Raw genomic sequence first — 18,881 nt, forward strand, 5'->3', positions numbered from 1 at the left:
ACGATCTACATATCAAATCGAAGCCCTCGACGAGACGAATCTACTGGTGAAAACCGTTTGTCGATCCAACGTCGGACGCGCCCTCACGCACACTTACAGTACACGACGATCAACCGAAAAAAAAAAAAACCAGATCCGAGTTTTTCGTTCTTCAACCAGCAGCTTCTCCAGTTTTGGTGATCAATCCTTGGAATTTGTAGCGGCTAACTGAGGTCTATTAGCTCCCAGTTTCATTAGCCTGTCAGAAATCCAAAGGTGGAAAAGTTATCTTCTAAAACTGAGAGCCATAGAACCTGTTGTTTAAACACTTCAAAACCCTATAAAAAAAAAAAAAAAAAAAAAAATCGATCTCTAATTGATTGAAAGTGTTTGATACTCTGATGATTGATTGATAACTTGTTGATTGATTGTTTAAATTACAAGTTTATGCATGTTCAAAGGTTTTAAACTCGTTTTATAAAACCTTAATCTACAAAAACCTAACAACCGTTTTTGGCCATGTTTATGGCATAAACCTATTCGATTTTCTTCATGTTTAATAAGCTTGTTGCAGCTTACTTGATTGAATAAACTAAGAAAATCAACCCTAAATCCTAAGCTTGATTCACGATTTTGTAATCTTCAAAATCGTAAGTCATAATGCTTAAACCCTAGTCCTTTTCACGTGATTTCTTTGTTGTCCTTGTGAAATTATTAAAACCATCGACCACAGATCCTATAGATCTCGAAATCACATCCAAAATATGTTTTCCAAACCGTTAAAACCCTAGATAAAACCCTAATCATATTCGGCTCCCCTAGGGTTCCTCCTAAACCGCCTAAAACCGGCTAAACCTGGTTCTCATTAACCGAAATTATATTCGGCTTTAACCGATTAAATCACAGCTATTAAACCGACATCATGTTCGGGGTAACTAAAACCATACCCTTTAAAATTTACTATTTCCGAGAAAGTTCCCTCTAATAGAAAGTTTCCTCATATAAAAACTTTCCTCATATAGAAATTTTCCCGACATAGAAACTTTCCTCATTTAGAAAATTACCCAAATTAGAAACTTTCCAAATTTAGAAACTTTCCTAAAATAGAAATATTCTCAAAATAGAAAGTTTCATCATCAGCATTCAAAATTTTCTCAAAACAATCCCTAACAAAATCAATCTCATGTTTCAGATGTCAAACATTCAGAAATGTGAATTCGAGGCCCTTCACGTCTCCGGGGATAACTACCTCGAGTGGGCCCTAGACATGCGCTTGTTCCTTGCATCGAAAGAACTCGATGCGTGCATTACCGACGGTAACACCGCATCCCGTAAGGGACAGTCTCAGGCGATATGTCACATACGCCATCATCTGGCCCCGAGCCTTAAGCAGCAATATCTCACTCTTGAGAATCCACTTGAATTGTGGCAAGCGCTGAAAAAGCGATATGACCATCAGAAAATGGTCTAGTTGCCTCAGGCAGATTTCGACTGGAAGAACCTTCGGTTCCAGGACTACAAATCCGTAGATGATTACAACAACGAACTCTTTCGTATTGTTGCCATCCGGAAACTCTGTGGCGAGGATGTGACAGATAATGATCTCCTCGAGAAAACATTATCCACATTCAGCACAGAGAATGTTGTGCTCCAACAACAATACCGTGCAATGAAACACACATTGTACGAAGACTTGTTGTCCTGTCTTCTCCTCGCTGAGAAGAATAACCAGCTGCTTATGAGGAACAGCGCTATGAGGCCCCCGGGATCGGCTCCTGTCCCAGCTTCTCGTCAAGAGTCCTACCATGTTCAACCCGATAGATCCTCAGATCACCGCCGTGGACGTGGTAATGGACGTGGTAATGGCCGAGGACATGGACGTGGAAGACGTGGACGCGGACATGGTCGTGGCAACCGACCTAACCTCAGTTATGGTCCTGGTCGTGGTCGAGGCATCACCAAGCCGACCCGCCACACCAACCCCGATCACTCTGCTTGTACCAGATGTGGGATGTTCAACCACCCAACAAAGCAATGTCGCACCCCCAAGATCCACTGCGATCTATACCAGAAGTACGGAAAAGCTCCTGCTGAAGCCAACATGACTCAGCCAGTCGATGCTGCTAACCTGGAAGGTGACGACCTCCTTGATGATGAGAACACCACAAACGAGCAGACCGACCCCATGGACTATGAAACAGCTGATCTCCTCGATTAATTCAATCATCTGAAACTCTGATACAATTTGATTTTGTTCTTTATTTTTTTTTCATTTTGGGATTTGTTTCATTTTTTTTTTCATTTGCCTTTATTCTCAGACACTGCTTTACTTTATGATTTATCACATTTTCTGAATTCCTCAATACTGAATTCTATCTTCTATTCATAATGAAGCACACTAGCAAATGGAAACCATAGTCGTAGATAGTGGATCCAGCCACACTATCTTAAGAAACAAAAGTTACTTCATAAACCTAACCTATCAAACCGCAAATATTAGCACCATCGCGGGTCCCTCAAACCTTATCGAAGGATATGGCCATGCCTATGTGTTGCTATCAAATGGCACACAACTTGAAATACCAGATGCTCTATATTCTCCTAGTTCGAAGAGAAATCTTCTGAGCTTCAAGGATATAAGATAGAATGGTTTCCACATAGAAACCCAAGGTCAAGGGAACAAAGAATCCCTCCTAGTCACTAAAACCGTAGACGGCCATAAACAAATCCTCGAAACCATACCCGCGCTCTCTACTGGACTTTACCATGCTAAAGTCAGTATGATTGAAGCTAATACCACTCTCAAAGCCCGGTTTACTGATTATACTATTTGGCACGACCGGCTCGGTCATCCCGGTGCAAATATGATGCGTAAACTAATTCAAAACTCTCAAGGGCATACCCTCAAAGAAAACCGAGCTTATCCTCAACACCTCATGTGCACAGCTTGTTCTCAAGGCAAATTGATCACTCGGCCTTCACCAGTTAAAATCTCTAAACAAACACTTCATTTCCTAGAAAGAATCCAGGGCGATATCTGTGGACCTATACATCCATCTTCCGGACTATTCCGGTACTTCATGGTCCTTATAGACGCATCGATCCGTTGGTCATATGTTTGTCTCTTGTCCTCTCGGAACCAAGCCTTCGCTAGGTTCTTGGCCCAAATCATAAAATTGCGGGCCCATTTCCCTGACTTCCCACTAAAGACTATCCGCCTTGACAATGCTGGTGAATTTACCTCACAAGCATTTAATGACTACTGTATGGCCATGGGGGTAACCGTGGAACATCCTGTAGCACATGTCCATACTCAAAATGGATTGGCTGAATCATTCATTAAACGCATTCAATGGATAGCCCGACCATTACTCATGAGATCAAAGCTCCCGGCCTCAGCATGGGGACATGCAGTATTACATGCTGCTGAACTCATACGCATCCGGCCATCTAGTGAACACAAATATTCCCCATCCCAACTACTCTCGGGTCATGAGCCAGACATCTCCCATCTCAAAACATTTGGGTGTTCAGTATATGTACCCATTGCTCCACCACATCGAACCAAAATGGGACCTCAAAGAAGGATGGGAATATATGTTGGTTTTGACTCTCCCACCATCATAAGATATCTCGAGCCAACCACTGGAGATCTCTTCAAGGCCAGATATGCGGATTGTCAATTCGATGAATCGGTATATCCCTCTTTAGGTGGTGAGACAAACAAGCTGGTCAAAGATCTTTCATGGAATCAAACATCATTAAATTGGCAAGATCCTCGGACTCTAGAATGTGATTCAGAGATCCAAAAGATTATTCATTATCAAAAGCTAGCTAATCAATTGCCAGATTCCTTTGCTGACCCGACCAAAGTAACCAAATCGTACATCCCAGCTTGTAATGCACCAGTACGAATAGCTGTCCCAACGGGACAGACCCAAGTTGCTACAGAGTCTGCACCACGTCTCAAACGGGGCAGACCTCTCGGTTCCAAAGATAAGAATCCCCGGAAATCAAAGAAAGGTGCAATAACCGAAACCGGGATTCCTGCAATATCAGACATAGCCGCGGCTGAGACTCAATCTAATGAACCCTCAATGGAAGTTCGGGACGCCGAATCTCCAGGTTCAGAAGATAACAATGAGATCTCCATCAATTACAATATGTCCGGAATACAATGGAATCGAAAAGAAGTTGACTTAAATGCACTCTTTGCATACAAAGTAGCACTTGATGTTGCGCTCACGCAAGAGGATCTAGAACCCACGTCAATAACACAGTGTACACATCGAACAGATTGGCTAAAATGGAAAGAAGCCATAAACGTGGAGTTAAAGAGTCTCAAACTCAGAAACATGTTCGGTCCGATCATCCGGACCCCATCACACATCAAGCCAGTGGGCCACAAATGGGTCTTTGTGCGCAAAAGGAACGAACTCGGTGAAGTCGTTCGATACAAAGCACGGCTTGTAGCACAAGGATTCTCACAGAGACCCGGAATCGATTATGAGGAGACTTATTCTCCAGTGGTGGATGCAACAACATTCCGATTCCTCATAAGTCTGGCCATAAGAGAAAATCTTGATCTGCGGTTAATGGATGTTGTAACCGCATATCTCTATGGGCCCCTGGACAACGAAATATATATGAGACTCCCAGATGGCATTGAACTAAAAGACAAAAATGCATCTCGAGATCAATACTGCATCAGGCTGAACAAATCCTTGTATGGACTGAAACAAAGTGGGCGTATGTGGTACAACCGCCTCAGCGATTACCTCATCAAAGAAGGCTACAAAAATGACCCCATCAATCCATGCATCTTCATCAAGAAGTACTCAAACAAAGGATTTGTAATCATAGCAGTATACGTGGATGATCTAAACATCCTCGGAACATCTGGTGAGATCTCCCAAACAGTCGACTGCTTAAAAGTAGAATTCGAAATGAAAGACCTAGGCAAAACAAAGTACTGTTTGGGATTACAACTTGAGTACATCAAAGGAGGAATCCTTGTGCATCAATCGGCTTATATCGAAAAGGTACTCAAGCGATTTAATATGGACCAAGCTCACCCATTGACCAGCCCAATGGTAGTTAGAAGCTTAAGTGATGACCCTCTTGGTCCCAAAAAGGATGATGAAGAAATCCTTGGTCCTGAAAAGCCATACCTCAGTGCTGTAGGAGCGTTAATGTACCTGGCTAGTCACACTAGACCAGACATATGTTTCGCCGTGAACCTCCTCGCTCGATATAGTTCATCTCCAACTCAGAGGCACTGGAACGGTATAAAACATCTCCTAAGATACCTTCGAGGTACTCAAGACTTAGGACTCTTCTATACTAACCAAAATAAAGATGGGTTAGTCGGCTTCGCCGATGCAGGATATCTATCAGATCCGCACACTGCCAAGTCTCAAACTGGCTACGTTTTTACGCATGGAGGAACAGCCATCTCTTGGAGATCAATGAAGCAGACACTCACTGCCACTTCATCAAACCATGCTGAAATCCTAGCCATTCATGAGGCTAGTAGGGAATGCGTCTGGCTGCGCTCCATGACTCAGCACATCCGCAGAGATTGTGGTATGGACGAAGACACACAGCCCACGGTGATGTATGAAGACAACGCGGCATGCATAGCTCAGCTCAAGGAAGGATATATCAAAGGAGATCGGACGAAGCACATTCTACCGAAGTTCTTCTCAACCTCAGACTGGCAGAAGGACGGCACTCTCAGCGTTCAGCAGGTCCGATCCAGTGAGAATTCAGCTGACATCTTCACCAAATCATTGCCTACTTCAACACACCGGAAGCTCGTCAAACAGATAGGAATGTATAGACTTAGAGATCTGCAGTGATGCTACAATCAGGGGGAGTAATGCGTGTTGTACTCTTTTTCCTTCACCATGGTTTTGTCCCACTGGGTTTTTCCTGGTAAGGTTTTAATGAGGCAACATTCCCCAGCGCATTATCGAGATCCCGATTGAGTAGCTGACCCGGTTCACTCGTCCAAGGGGGAGTGTTATAACACATATCATATATGGACTCTTATACCGGCCCATTAGACCCATCAGGGCATTGTACTTAACATAAATTCCCTATGTACTCTATATATACATTCCAGTGATTAATAAAGTTTCTAAGTTTTCACAACACATATCCATTTTTAAATTTAAAAATATCTCTGTAAAATAGAATTTTTTTTTGTAAATATTCAAAGCATAAAAATGTAAAGAATCGATTTTCTTTGTATATCCAAAATTTTATTCATTTTTCAAAAAAAAACGAAAAAGTAATTAGATTTTTTTTAAAAATTATATCTAATTTATTGGGCTAGATCGACCCTCACCTTTAAAAAACGCAAGTCAATTTCCTTACCTCAAAAATCAGAGATGGTGAAAATCAGATAATCAAATCAAAACGGGGTTCTTGTAAACCCCCAAATTTATACATTCTAATTTCATAAGTTTTTTCTAAAATCTGTTTGAATCTTATGCAGTATTATAAGCTGTGCCATTTTTGTTGTAAATTACATGATAATACAATACGCATAAGATGTATTGCAGGTGAGTTTTGGGATAAGAAGATTGATTTGCATTTTTAAAAGGTGAATGTCATTTTTGCAAAAAAATTAATAAATTAATAAAAGCGTAGTTTTTTTTATGCATTAAACCCAAGAAATAAAAAATAGCATTCTTGTTCCACAAAAGCTCATTTCGAAGTAGATCCCAACATAATCAGATATAAAAAAACATTAATGACAACAATCACAGTCAAAGATTCTTTCGCGTCAACCACTACACAGAAGATCACCAACTTCTCACACACATAATGTACACTATAAACACGGCAAAAGAACATAACATCTCACGGGCCCTTGTCCCTTGGAGCTTCAGAGTGCATAGCATTGTAGTCTTTCGTGTAAACCCGGTGCCTCCTCTCCCGCGCGTAAATAACCCAAAACACCAAAGACAGCATTACAGCAGTAGACACCAACACAAGACCCACATAGATCCACCGCGTGTATCTCTTCAGTCCCGGGCAATGATCCCTTTCTATATCAGTGAATGTAGACCTCACGAAGTCACAACTTCGCAGGTCTGCCAAGAATGGACCGTACTTGTACAGACCATAGCTTACATTAACTGCTGCAGCCATCTGGGTGTAAAGCTTTGGTGTCAGACGTCCCTGTGTGCTGCAAGTTCCCGGTGTTACAATTTGGCAAGTGTAGTTCTTCCACACCTGCATCAAAACGAATCATAAGAGAGATTATGGCAATTTTTCTACAAGTGTTAAAGACATGTTTTTTAATCAACTAGTATTTCCTTTTTCTTAGTTCAGGAAATTGTATCAGTGTCAGGCTCATCCAAACTTAGAGAGCGCTTTGACGGGTTTTATAGGGTTTATTGGTTTTAAACCGAGAGCGTTGCTTATCGTCCTTGCCGAAGGAAACATTTCTTACAGTTTGGGTTTTGTCTGATTCATTTGATTTCAGTTTCTATTTGTGATTCTAAAATTCTCGGAAACAAAACATGTATTTGGTAAGAGAGGAAATCCTAGGTTTACCTCTGTTGCATTGCTCAGATGGACCTCACCAGGCTGGCACTGGTGGTCCGAGAGATCAGCATTGAAGGGGTTACAGAGCACAGGCATTAGGGGACCCGACTGGTTGTAATAAAGGGGCTGTAATTGAGGCGGGATGTTCCTGTTGGCCATGTTGTTGATCGCATTGTCAACAAGGTTAACCAACTGGTATGACACAAGCTTCGTCCGAGTCAATAGTTCCCTCGCGGTTGCGTTATCAACGCATGGTAGAATATCGTCTAGAGCCGTGTGAGCTGTTGGGTGTTGGACCCATTGGTCCATGGCAACACACGTATCCCCGACAACGCTGACAAAGTAAAACAAATGTTATTAAACCTTTTAATGCATTGAGTAGACAAATGGTAGAGAGGGAACAGAACTCACTTGTGTAGAAGCAGAAATACACCACACAAGACGAAAGTACCGGTGACAAGAATCCAACCAAGGATCACCAACCTACCCGTTGTTAATCACAAGAGATTAAATGCATAAAATGAAACTAACGGTAAAACGGAAAATGAGAATGAGACTTCACTTACGTATATACAAGGCACCGGAGACCAAAGACAGAGAGTACTGTATGAAATCACAATGAGAATAATTGGCAAGTTAAGTGCTGCGAGTCATGTAATCAGCTAACAATCCCTAAGACTTTGCTCAAGCATATAACCAGAAGACTTACAGAATCCGATAAATGCAAGGAAAAGCATCACGGCTGCAATGATGATGAGTGCAAGTCTCCTGCAACAAATAAGAGAGAAATTTTAAGTAAAACAGATGAAAGCAGGTGAAAAAAATAACAATATGGTACCAGACTTTTACATGTTGTCCAAGACATTTTGAATCTTCTCTTGGTTCTCCATTGTTTTGACAGAAAGTGTAGTGGCGGAGGAGTTGATCTTCCCTTGTATGTTGTCGATGCTTGATAAAACATCCCCCGGAAGAACTATGGACTGCACATCTATCTTCTTAGCTGCGTTGAGATAATCTGACACATTCCTGAGGTTTTCTGACGTGAAATTTGCCTGCCTCACCACATAGTCCAACGTATCTGATGTGCTAGTATGAAATTTCCCTTGACCCGTGTACAGGAAAACACACCCCACACTGAAATACCAACCACAAGATACAGCACCTTTTATTAAGAAAAAAGGATGACAATAGAAGAGCCAGTAAGAGAGAGAGAGAGGGGCATTTACACTGCTGCAATTGTGAACGATATGAGGAGGATAAGGGAGAGAGCATAAGCAACCCGCGAATAGCCGTAAGGTTGACGGGCGCAGCAGCAAAAGCAAAAGCAAATGATAGACAAGGATAGCCCGAAGAACACAAACCAAACTGCTGCTATAACAACGAATGGCATTGCTGTATAAGCAACAGACTGCACCACAAGCAAAGGATGTAAAAGGATTTTTTAGTCAATTGCTTATGCCATAAATATCCTCCAAAATGGTCCGGAGTCACCATTAAGATGAAAAATCTCGATTCCCTTCTAACATATTTCATCTATGTAAGTTCAATCAAGAAGGCTAGTTATGAATGCTAATCTAGTTTTTCAATTGATTAATTTATAGTAAGCAGAATTACAATCCATTCAGCCTTACAGCACTCAGCCAGAGTTTTGATGGTAAAGACAGAAGTTTAATCAAAATTTAGGAATCTAAGAACAATGACAAAGATGAAAAAAATATCGATTGGTTTCAAACATCTTTCATCCATATAAGCAGAAATTGATTTAATAAAAAAAGCTAGTCATGAATGTTATCCAATTTCGCCACTGATTAATTCGTAGTAGCACAAATACTAATCCAAATTTTCCATTAACGAAGGATAATTACATATTAAAACAATCAAAGTCCACATAGCCAGAATTTTCCGGGTAAAGATCAAAAGTTTAACGAAAGATTTAGGAATCTAAGAACACAAGTCAAACCCAACTTGGGAAAGGAGAGAAATAGCACCCAACAGAGAAAATTTAGGACATTGGACCACAGAAATAAAGACTCACACTCCAATAATGCGAATTGCTTATGTTCCATCCACCAGTATAAAGCTTGAAATTCTCAGTTGGATCTTTTCTTTTTGTTCTCTTTGCAGACAAAATGAGAGACGAGTTTTCTCCATTTTCCTCTGCCATAAACCTTTCGTTTACACTTGTCCTCCATTCTTCGACACCTCCTTCTTCTGCAACAATCCAAGCCAAATAGAAAAAAAAAATCATAAAAAAATTCAAGAAACCATTAAGTATTGTCTGTGTTTCTTACCTGCAATTGATGTTGCAGTGGCAACAAGAAGAATTGAAGAAAGAATACACAGAAGTACAAACACTCTTCTAGATCTGGAATACAACATACTGTCTGATTTCTTTTTTTTTCGATTTTGTTTTTAATGTTTATTCTCTTGTTTCTGTGTTTTTATGTTAATTATCGATAATCGATCGTTGATAGAGAAACAATGGCAGACGTGTTAAGACCACGATTGATTTGAGATCCCGCTTGACGCGGTTCTCTTCTCTTCCTCGAATCCATGGCCTTTTTAATTTACAAATCACATTTCCTTAATTTTGTTTTTATTTCCCCATTTCAAAAGTTTTTTAATGTGCATTCCGAAAGAAGTTTTTACTAAATATTTTGAGAAGATTGTCAGGCTAATTATTTTCTTTTGGTAATTAATTCAAGATTTAAATATGAAGTAATTTGTTACAATATTCCAAAAAATTATGTATTTTTAAAAGGGAACACGGTTTTTATTATTTTGTAGTATTTTTTTTACCAACAGATTAAATATTTAAAACGGTTAGAAATTCAAAGAAATAATATCAATTTTTTTTATCGACAGTCTAAGTATCTAGAATGGTTTAGCTAACCAAACTGGAGATACCAAGTTTACATAAATAACGTTGTGAGGATAGATACGAGCATTTCTTATTAGTTTATCTGTCTTCGAATTCTCTGCACGTAAGATATGCGATACTCAAATGAATTTCTCCTTTATCTTCCCAATTTTTTCCAGGTGTAGAGCAAAAGCTGGCCATTCGTCGGGGATAGATACTATCTTCACCAATTCGGAACAGTCTGTTGCAAAAGCTACTTAGGTCTTGTGATTTTCTATCATGCAGTGCATGGTCCAAATAAGAGCTTCCACCTCTGCATGTAGTGATGTAAGACTCCTCCGTATATTTTTTGCACCCACAATTTTATCAATAGCACCTTCGTTAAAATAGTACCACCATAATCCTGTTGTTGTATCCGTTTCTTTCCAAGAGCTATCAATATAACACCACCAGCTTTCGTATGTGAGTGACATTGGGTGAAGCGATGGATTGGCAGTATTACTTAGTATAAATTCTTGTTCTGAATTTTGAGCTTCTTCCCATAAAGCCGCTTCTGTCTCCGCTATCTTTAATGTAGTTTATGGGTCTACATCGATATTCGAAAACAGCTTCTCATTATGTGCCTTCCAACTATACCATGCAATCCATGGAAATTGGGTATTTTCCAAATCTTTTGGTAATCTCCAAAAAAGATGATCAAAATTTGCGTAAGCCGATGTCATAGGGAAAACACGAGAGGGTGTTGGGATCCAGGATAAAGCCCAAATTTGGAGATCCGGAGGACATTCAAACAGAACATGATTGATTGCTTCTTCCTCATTTCCACACCGTGGACATTTTGTATCGTATTGTATTCCTCGGGATTGTAACCTAGATGCCACCGAGAGACATCTGGATATTGCTTGCCATATAAAATGTTATAATTTTGGAGGGCATTTTAGAGTCCAAGTGTGAGCATGTAATGCTGTTATATCTGGCCCATATACAACCTCTAGTGTTTCCTCTGGTAGTTGATATCAGTTTTGTACCCCGATTTAACCGTAAACTTCCCAGGTTTTGTGAAATGACATCCCCATGAATCTGGCCTGTAAGATTTACTAATGAGAATTCCACGAATAATCTCGACATCCATTGGATCAATAATGGCCGTTATCAATCTCATATTCCATGTATTTGTTTGTGGGTCAATCAACTGATTAACCATGAGATTCGGGTAATAGTTAAAACCCTTACAAGTTGCTGATCTCGGACGAGAAGACGGTATCCACGGATCTTCCATACAGAGATAGAGCAACCCAAACCGACTCTTTTAATTAGCCCTTTATTAACTAGAGATCTAGCTGATATTATGCTCCGCCATCCATAGGGTGGGGAATATGAACGTACCGGATCTAAAGGACTTGTTTTCTGAAAGTATCGTCCCTGAAATACTCGCGCAAAAAGTGAATTAGGTCTATCTATCAAACACCATAATTGTTTTGCCAATAAAGCTGTATTAAAATTTTCCACATCACAAAATCCCATTCCCCCCTCCACCTTATCTCTACACATCTTTTTCCATGCAAACCAATGCATACCTTGTTGTTGTCCATCAGAGCTCCACCAGTACCGTTGATACGATCCTAGGTGATCAACTCTGAAGAAAAGGCAACTGATGCTGCGATTTTGTGGACAGACTATAGCGATGAGGAGATGGGGTGGTGATGATCGGTTCGATGGTGGCAATGGCTTGAGGATCGAGTCGAATATGGTGATGGTGGTTCGGCGGATCGAGTGAGATGAGAGGGTGGACGTGGTGTGATGATCGAATAGGTGCGATGATGATGATGATATCGATGGAATGGAGAGATAGTAGAATCTCTTGTAAACAGATTAGTTTTAAGAGATTCGAATTTCAGAGTTTTTAGTTCTCAGAAATCAAAGAGAGAAGAACCTGTTAAAAGTTGGCTAAAAATTCTTCACTGAATAACACTTAGGCGATTTTCTCTGTTTTATAGACTAAGAGAGAAAATCGCAGCCCTAATAACAAAACTACATGAAGTTTGAAATAAAACAACAAGAAGTTTGGTTTAAAAATAAACAGCAAGGCGTCCCTAAAATTCCTAAGTGGTGCGCCAAAATACTAGTGCACAAGTCATTGTGACTTTGCACATTATTACCCATTAGTAACAACTTCTAAGTAACTCGACGTAGCAATGATTTCTGCCTCGTTAAAAACCTTGGAGAAGAACCTCCTTGCCTTCCAAAATCCTCACCAAGGAAAAGAGTACAGAATCATCACCTAAGTTACCTAGTCATTGTTACTGGGTTCTTCATTCTTCAAGATAGAGATGTTGAAGATGTGAGCTCCAGCCTCCAGTTGATCGATGTCCTCTACGGCCATGAGTGCGTGAGCCTCCTTAGCCATCTCTCTAGCTCTGGAACGAGTGATCCTGCCAGCTACCTCTGGTTCCTCCTCCTTTGAGCTGGTCACGATCATATCAACCGTGCTGCTGCACTTGTAAGTTTTGCTGTTGTTGACTTGGGCAACCGAAAGCATGACATAACAAAGGTTAGCATTACAGACGCCACCGATTTGATTAGAACTTCTTTTTCCCTTTTTGATAATAACCTCAATGTCCAACTATTAACTCTATCTTGTTGTCTGTCTACAACAAAATTAAAGATCTTGGTCTTGGCTCCCCCCATACTCTCTGGAATGCCAAGATATGTCCCTGTGCCTCCGTCTTTTGTAATTCCCAGAATTTGTTTCAATTCCTGTTGTATTTCCTCCGGAACCATATGTCCGAATTGAACTGATGATTTCTCAAAATTGATTTGTTGGCGTGAAACTCCCTCATACTGTCTGAGAATGCTTAGTATCTTGTGGCATTTTTCCTTGTTTGCTTTGCAAAAGAATAAACTATCATCCGCAAAAAGTAGATGTGATATTGATGGGCTCGCTCTTGCTATCTTAAACCCCGTTAACAACTTCTCATCCTCAGCTTTCCTTATGTTGGCAATTAAAACTTCCGTACATAGGATAAACAAATATGGTGAAAGCGGATCTCCTCGATGGAGTCCCCTCCCTGGAGTTATGTGCCCCCGAGGCTGTCCATTTAAAAGAACTTTGTATCTTACAGATGTAATGCACCGCATCATCCATGTTATCCATCTCTCTGTAAAACCAAATCTCCGTAATAAGTGTTCAGTGAAAGACCATTCAACTCTATCATAAGCTTTACTCATATCCGTTTTAATTGCTATGTATCTATTTTTGCACGATGGATTTGTCCGTAATCCATGGAACATCTCTTGAGGAATGAGAATATTATCTGAAATCAACCGCCCGACCACAAAGCCCGATTGGGTTTCCGAGATCAAGCCAGGTAATTGATGTTTCAGTCTCTGACAGAGTAGTTTAGAAATGATCTTATAGACGGCGTTGCATAAACTAATAGGCCGTAATTCTGTCATCTTCGTGGGTCTTTCCGTTTTTGGAATTAGACAAATATTTGTCATATTTAACCTCTTGTCAGACTAAGTTCACAATATCCGTTTTAATGAACGACCATGAACGTTGGTAAAAAAGTGCAGTCATTCCGTCTGGTCCTGGGGTGATACGATCCTAGGTGATCAACTCTGAAGCAAGAGGCAATAGATGTGGCGATGTGGTGGATTGGATGCAGCGATGATGCGATGGAGTGGTGATGGTGGCTGGTTGCGTGACTCGATGGGATGGTGAAGGTTGTTGCAGCGGTCGGATCAATGATTTTTGATGGTGCGAAGATCGATTGATAGTGTGGTGGTAGTGTGATAATCGAATTGATGATGATGAAGGATAGAAGAATCTCTTGTAAACAGATTAGTTTTAAGAGATTCGAATTTCAGAGTTTTTAGTTCTCAGAAATCAAAGAGAGAAGAACACGTTAAAAGTTTGATCAAAATTCTTCACTGAATAATACTTAGGCGATTTTCTCTCTTAAATAGAGTTAGAGAGAAATCGCAGCCCTAATACAAAACTACATGAAGTCTGAAATAAAAACAACACGAAGTTTGATTAAAAAATAAAACAGCGAGGCGTCCCTTCTAAATCCTAAGTGGTGCGCCTAAAACAACTAGTGCACAAGTCATTGTGACTTTGCACATTATTACCCATTAGTAACAACTTCTAAGTAACTCGACGTAGCAATGATTTCTGCCTCGTTAAAAACCTTGGAGAAGAACCTCCTTGCCTTCCAAAATCCTCACCAAGGAAAAGAGTACAGAATCATCACCTAAGTTACCTAGTCATTGTTACTGGGTTCTTCATTTTTCAAGATAGAGATATTGAAGATGTGAGCTCTAGCCTCCAGTTGATCGATGTCCTCTGCAGCTATGAGTGCGTGAGCCTCCTTAGCCATCTCTCTAGCTCTGGAACGAGTAATCCTGCCAGATACCTCTAGTTCCTCCTCCTCTGAGCTGGTCACGATCATATCATCCTCTCCCTCTTGAAAAGGATTTGTCCTCAAATCTGAATCTGCAACATAAGGAAGCAAGTCAGAAACATTGAAAGCATCAGAAACATCATACTTACCTTGAAGATCAATCTGATAGGCGTTGTTGTTGATTCTTTTGATGACTGCGAATGGTCCATCAACTCTGGGCATTAGCTTGTTCTTTCGCTCATCAGCTCTTCCACTTGCTTCTGCAGCTCCTTAGTCTCTACAGGGTTGGTTCGGTATGCTGGCCTGTTAGGTAAGGCTGATCCTGGTACCAAGTCAATCTGATGCTCTATCCCGCGAATTGGAGGTAGCCCTGGTGGAATTTCTACTGAAAAAACGTCCTTGTATTCCTGCAAAATCTCAAACATAGCACTAGGAAGCTCCTGTGAAGGGTTAGTACTAACAAGGGATTCCTTGTACACAAACATAAAAGTAGTCATTTCAGGATCAAAGAGTTTAGAAAATTCACTGTGGTTTATGTAGAGGCTGTTGGCGACTTTCTCCTTCTCCTTGAGCTTCATTTGAATTTGATCTTGATAAATCTCGGTAGGCGTGAGAGGTAGGAGGGTAATTTTGCGACCTTTGAACTCGAATGAGTGCTTGTTGGTGTAACCGTCGTGTATCACCCTACGATCTGATTGCCACGGTCTGCCTAGCAACACATGACTCGAACCCATGGGGACGTCACATAGAATCTCATCTTCATACTTCCCAATGGATAGAGAAACCATCACTTGCTGAGATACGGTCAAGGCTCCACTGCATTCAACCACTGAAGCTTATACGGCCTTGGATGAGGAATAGTCTTGAGCTGGAGCTTCTTAACTATCTCTTCGCTTGCAGCATTAGTACAACTTCCTCCATTTATGATCAGGCTGCAAACTTTTCCTTGAATGAAGCATCTCGTATGAAACAGGTTCTCTCGCTGACAAGTCTCTTCAGGTTGACTCTGAACACTCAAAGTCCTTCTGGCAACCAGCATCTCGCCCACAGCAGCAGCTTCTTCCTCTTCCTCTAATTCATATTCGGCCTCTGAATCCTCTTGAGGAACTATCTCTCCTCCCTCATGTAACAAGAAAACCTTCTTGTTTGGGCAATCTCGAGAGTAATGTCCCATTCCTTGACATTTGAAACACCTCACATTGCTGATAGAAGTACCACTTCTTGGTTTGAGCTCAGCTTTAGCTTCTTCTTTAAGTCCAGTAGAGGGTGATTTGATGTCTCTGGAATAAGCTGGTTTGCTGATCTCCTTAGGCTTAGGCACACTAGGCGTGAATGTGGACTTGAAATTTCGCCTCTTGACTTGAGATTCCACCAATTCAGCCTTATGCACCATCTCTTGTATATCTGTGAAATCCTGAAGTTCCACCTTGTCCTGAATTTCTCGGTTAAGTCCTCCAAGAAATCTCGACATTACCATCTCATCTCCTTCTCGTAAATCTGCACGAATAAGCAAAGTTTCCAATTCCTGATAGTAATCTCGAACAGACTTCGTACCTTGGACGAGGCGCCTGAGCTTGTTGAGTATTTCGCGCTGATGATGTGCTGGAACGAATCTCTTCCTCATCTGTATAACAAGCTGATCCCAAGTAGTAATCGGAAGTTCTCTCAGGCGATTTCTGGTGACTCCCAACTGCTCCCACCATAGAAGCGCATACCCATGAAATTCTGAAACTGCAATCTTCACCTTGTTGAGCTCGTAAGTTCCTTGGACCAGAAAATTAGACTCCATCTTCCTTTCCCAATCTAGATAAGCTTCGGGATCATTAGTTCCATGGAAAGGAGGATACTGGATTTTGATATGACGCAGCTGCTGTCGTAGAGGATCATAATCTCGACCATGTCCTCGGCCTCGATCTCGTCTCACAGTTTCTCTGCTATGATCAGAAGCTTCGTCCTCCTCATAGTATTCTGGGTCTGATTCCAGGGTAACTCGATGCCCAGCAATATATTCCTCTCTGCGGTGCTGACGATGTACCCTTGGGCCATCTCGATCTGCACCAGTAGGGTTCCTCCTTGGATTAAACGTAGTCTCTCTGCCCCCAATCTGGCTTCGACTGGACTTAGCTTTAGTCCTGGCTTCGGAAGGTGTTGGGTGGCGTGGAAGTTTCCGGGAAGATCCTATATGCCCTTTACCCTTAGCTAAGCGCATTGCTTCTGACGGAGTTGGAGTTTGAGACGACTCTTCTCCACTTGCACTGAGATCTTTGAGCAGATCACTCATCTTGGTCTCGAACTTGTCGTTGAGTTGTTCGATTTGTTGGGTGACCTGAGTTGCTATGGCTTGATTCGCTTCTTTAATTTGTTGAGACATTGCTCGGTTCAGAGCTTCCATTGCCTCAGCCGAAAGCTCCATGGTACCTGAAAAATTTTTTTAAAAAAAAAAAAAAAAAAAAAAGGCAATAGATGTGGCATCTCTGATACCACGTGATACGATCCTAGGTGATCAACTCTGAAGCAAGAGGCAATAGATGTGGCGATGTGGTGGATGGGATGCAGCGATGATGCGATGGAGTGGTGATGGTGGCTGGTTGCGTGACTCGATGGGATGGTGAAGGTGGTTGCAGCGGTCGGATCAATGATTTGTGATGGTGCGAAGATCGATTGATAGTGTGGTGGTAGTGTGATAATCGAATTGATGATGATGAAGGATAGAAGAATCTCTTGTAAACAGATTAGTTTTAAGAGATTCGAATTTCAGAGTTTTTAGTTCTCAGAAATCAAAGAGAGAAGAACACGTTAAAAGTTTGATCAAAATTCTTCACTGAATAATACTTAGGCGATTTTCTCTCTTAAATAGAGTTAGAGAGAAATCGCAGCCCTAATACAAAACTACATGAAGTCTGAAATAAAAACAACACGAAGTTTGATTAAAAAATAAAACAGCGAGGCGTCCCTTCTAAATCCTAAGTGGTGCGCCTAAAACAACTAGTGCACAAGTCATTGTGACTTTGCACATTATTACCCATTAGTAACAACTTCTAAGTAACTCGACGTAGCAATGATTTCTGCCTCGTTAAAAACCTTGGAGAAGAACCTCCTTGCCTTCCAAAATCCTCACCAAGGAAAAGAGTACAGAATCATCACCTAAGTTACCTAGTCATTGTTACTGGGTTCTTCATTCTTCAAGATAGAGATATTGAAGATGTGAGCTCCAGCCTCCAGTTGATCGATGTCCTATGCAGCTATGAGTGCGTGAGCCTCCTTAGCCATCTCTCTAGCTCTGGAACGAGTAATCCTGCCAGATACCTCTGGTTCCTCCTCCTCTGAGCTGGTCACGATCATATCATGGGGCTTTTTCCGGATTCATCATAAATAATGCATTACATACCTCCTCCTTTGTAGTCCTAGCGGTTAGAATCGCATTGTGACTATCCGTGATTAAAGGCTTTATCTCTCTTAATGCTTCTTGAACTCCGATGGAGAAGTTGAAGTGAATAATTCATCGAAATAATTTACTGCCAACTGTTCAATCGCTTTGTCCGAAGTGAACCATGTGCCTGATGTATTGTGTAAACCAATAATACGATTTCTCGCTCTCCGTTGTTTGACTTTTGCATGGTAGAATTTTGTATTTTTATCCCCAAGTAAAGCCCATTTGGTCCTACTTTTTTGTTGCCAGAATAATTCCTCGTTTTTATATGCTTCTCTTAGCTTTTTGGAGACCGCTATTACTTCCTCTTCTGATTGTGTGCCATCGTTTTGAATTTCCTCTAAAGCCCGTTTCAGGTCTTCAATCTTTTCCCGTCCATATGGTTTAAGATTAAATCTCCATTTAGATATTTCTCGACAACGATTCCTAATTTTGTCCACAAATAAGGTTTCCCCCCCCCCGCCCCCCCCCCAATGATTCAAATCCCAACCTTTAACAATAGTGTCCATAATAACCTCTTGCCCTAGCCATTTTTTATCGAATCTAAATTGAGCTTTCTTACGAGAAAGCTTATCCGCTATTGTAGCAACTATTGGTCTATGGTCCGATCCAATCATTGCTAGATATTCGACCAATGAATGTGTGT

The 18,881-nt window shown here is 41.0% G+C and overlaps 1 protein-coding gene across 1 annotated transcript; it reads right to left on the minus strand.

Annotated features, from left to right (window-relative positions):
- Window positions 1-6,646: 6,646 nt before the first annotated feature.
- LOC18026219 lies at window positions 6,647-10,087 on the minus strand. The gene is made up of 9 exons (XM_006409644.2): window positions 9,831-10,087; window positions 9,575-9,750; window positions 8,766-8,947; window positions 8,389-8,673; window positions 8,249-8,307; window positions 8,106-8,142; window positions 7,951-8,022; window positions 7,549-7,873; window positions 6,647-7,224 (listed from the first exon to the last, which is right to left on the minus strand). Exons 1-9 carry the CDS (start codon window positions 9,916-9,918, stop codon window positions 6,850-6,852), a joined length of 1,599 nt encoding a protein of 532 aa, XP_006409707.1. The 5' UTR covers window positions 9,919-10,087; the 3' UTR covers window positions 6,647-6,849.
- Window positions 10,088-18,881: the final 8,794 nt, after the last annotated feature.

This window comes from Eutrema salsugineum, unplaced genomic scaffold (assembly GCF_000478725.1).
Source record: "Eutrema salsugineum unplaced genomic scaffold, Eutsalg1_0 scaffold_11, whole genome shotgun sequence".
Taxonomy (NCBI): domain Eukaryota; kingdom Viridiplantae; phylum Streptophyta; class Magnoliopsida; order Brassicales; family Brassicaceae; genus Eutrema; species Eutrema salsugineum.

Coding starts and splice junctions, on each gene's coding strand:
- LOC18026219 (XM_006409644.2), bottom strand. CDS start 9,918: ATGTTGTATTCCAGATCTAGAAGAGTGTTTGTACTTCTGTGTATTCTT. Junction 8,948..9,574: donor GCAATTCGCATTATTGGAGT/GTGAGTCTTTAT, acceptor CTTGTGGTGCAG/TCTGTTGCTTATACAGCAAT. Junction 8,143..8,248: donor CCTTGCATTTATCGGATTCT/GTAAGTCTTCTG, acceptor GATTTCATACAG/TACTCTCTGTCTTTGGTCTC.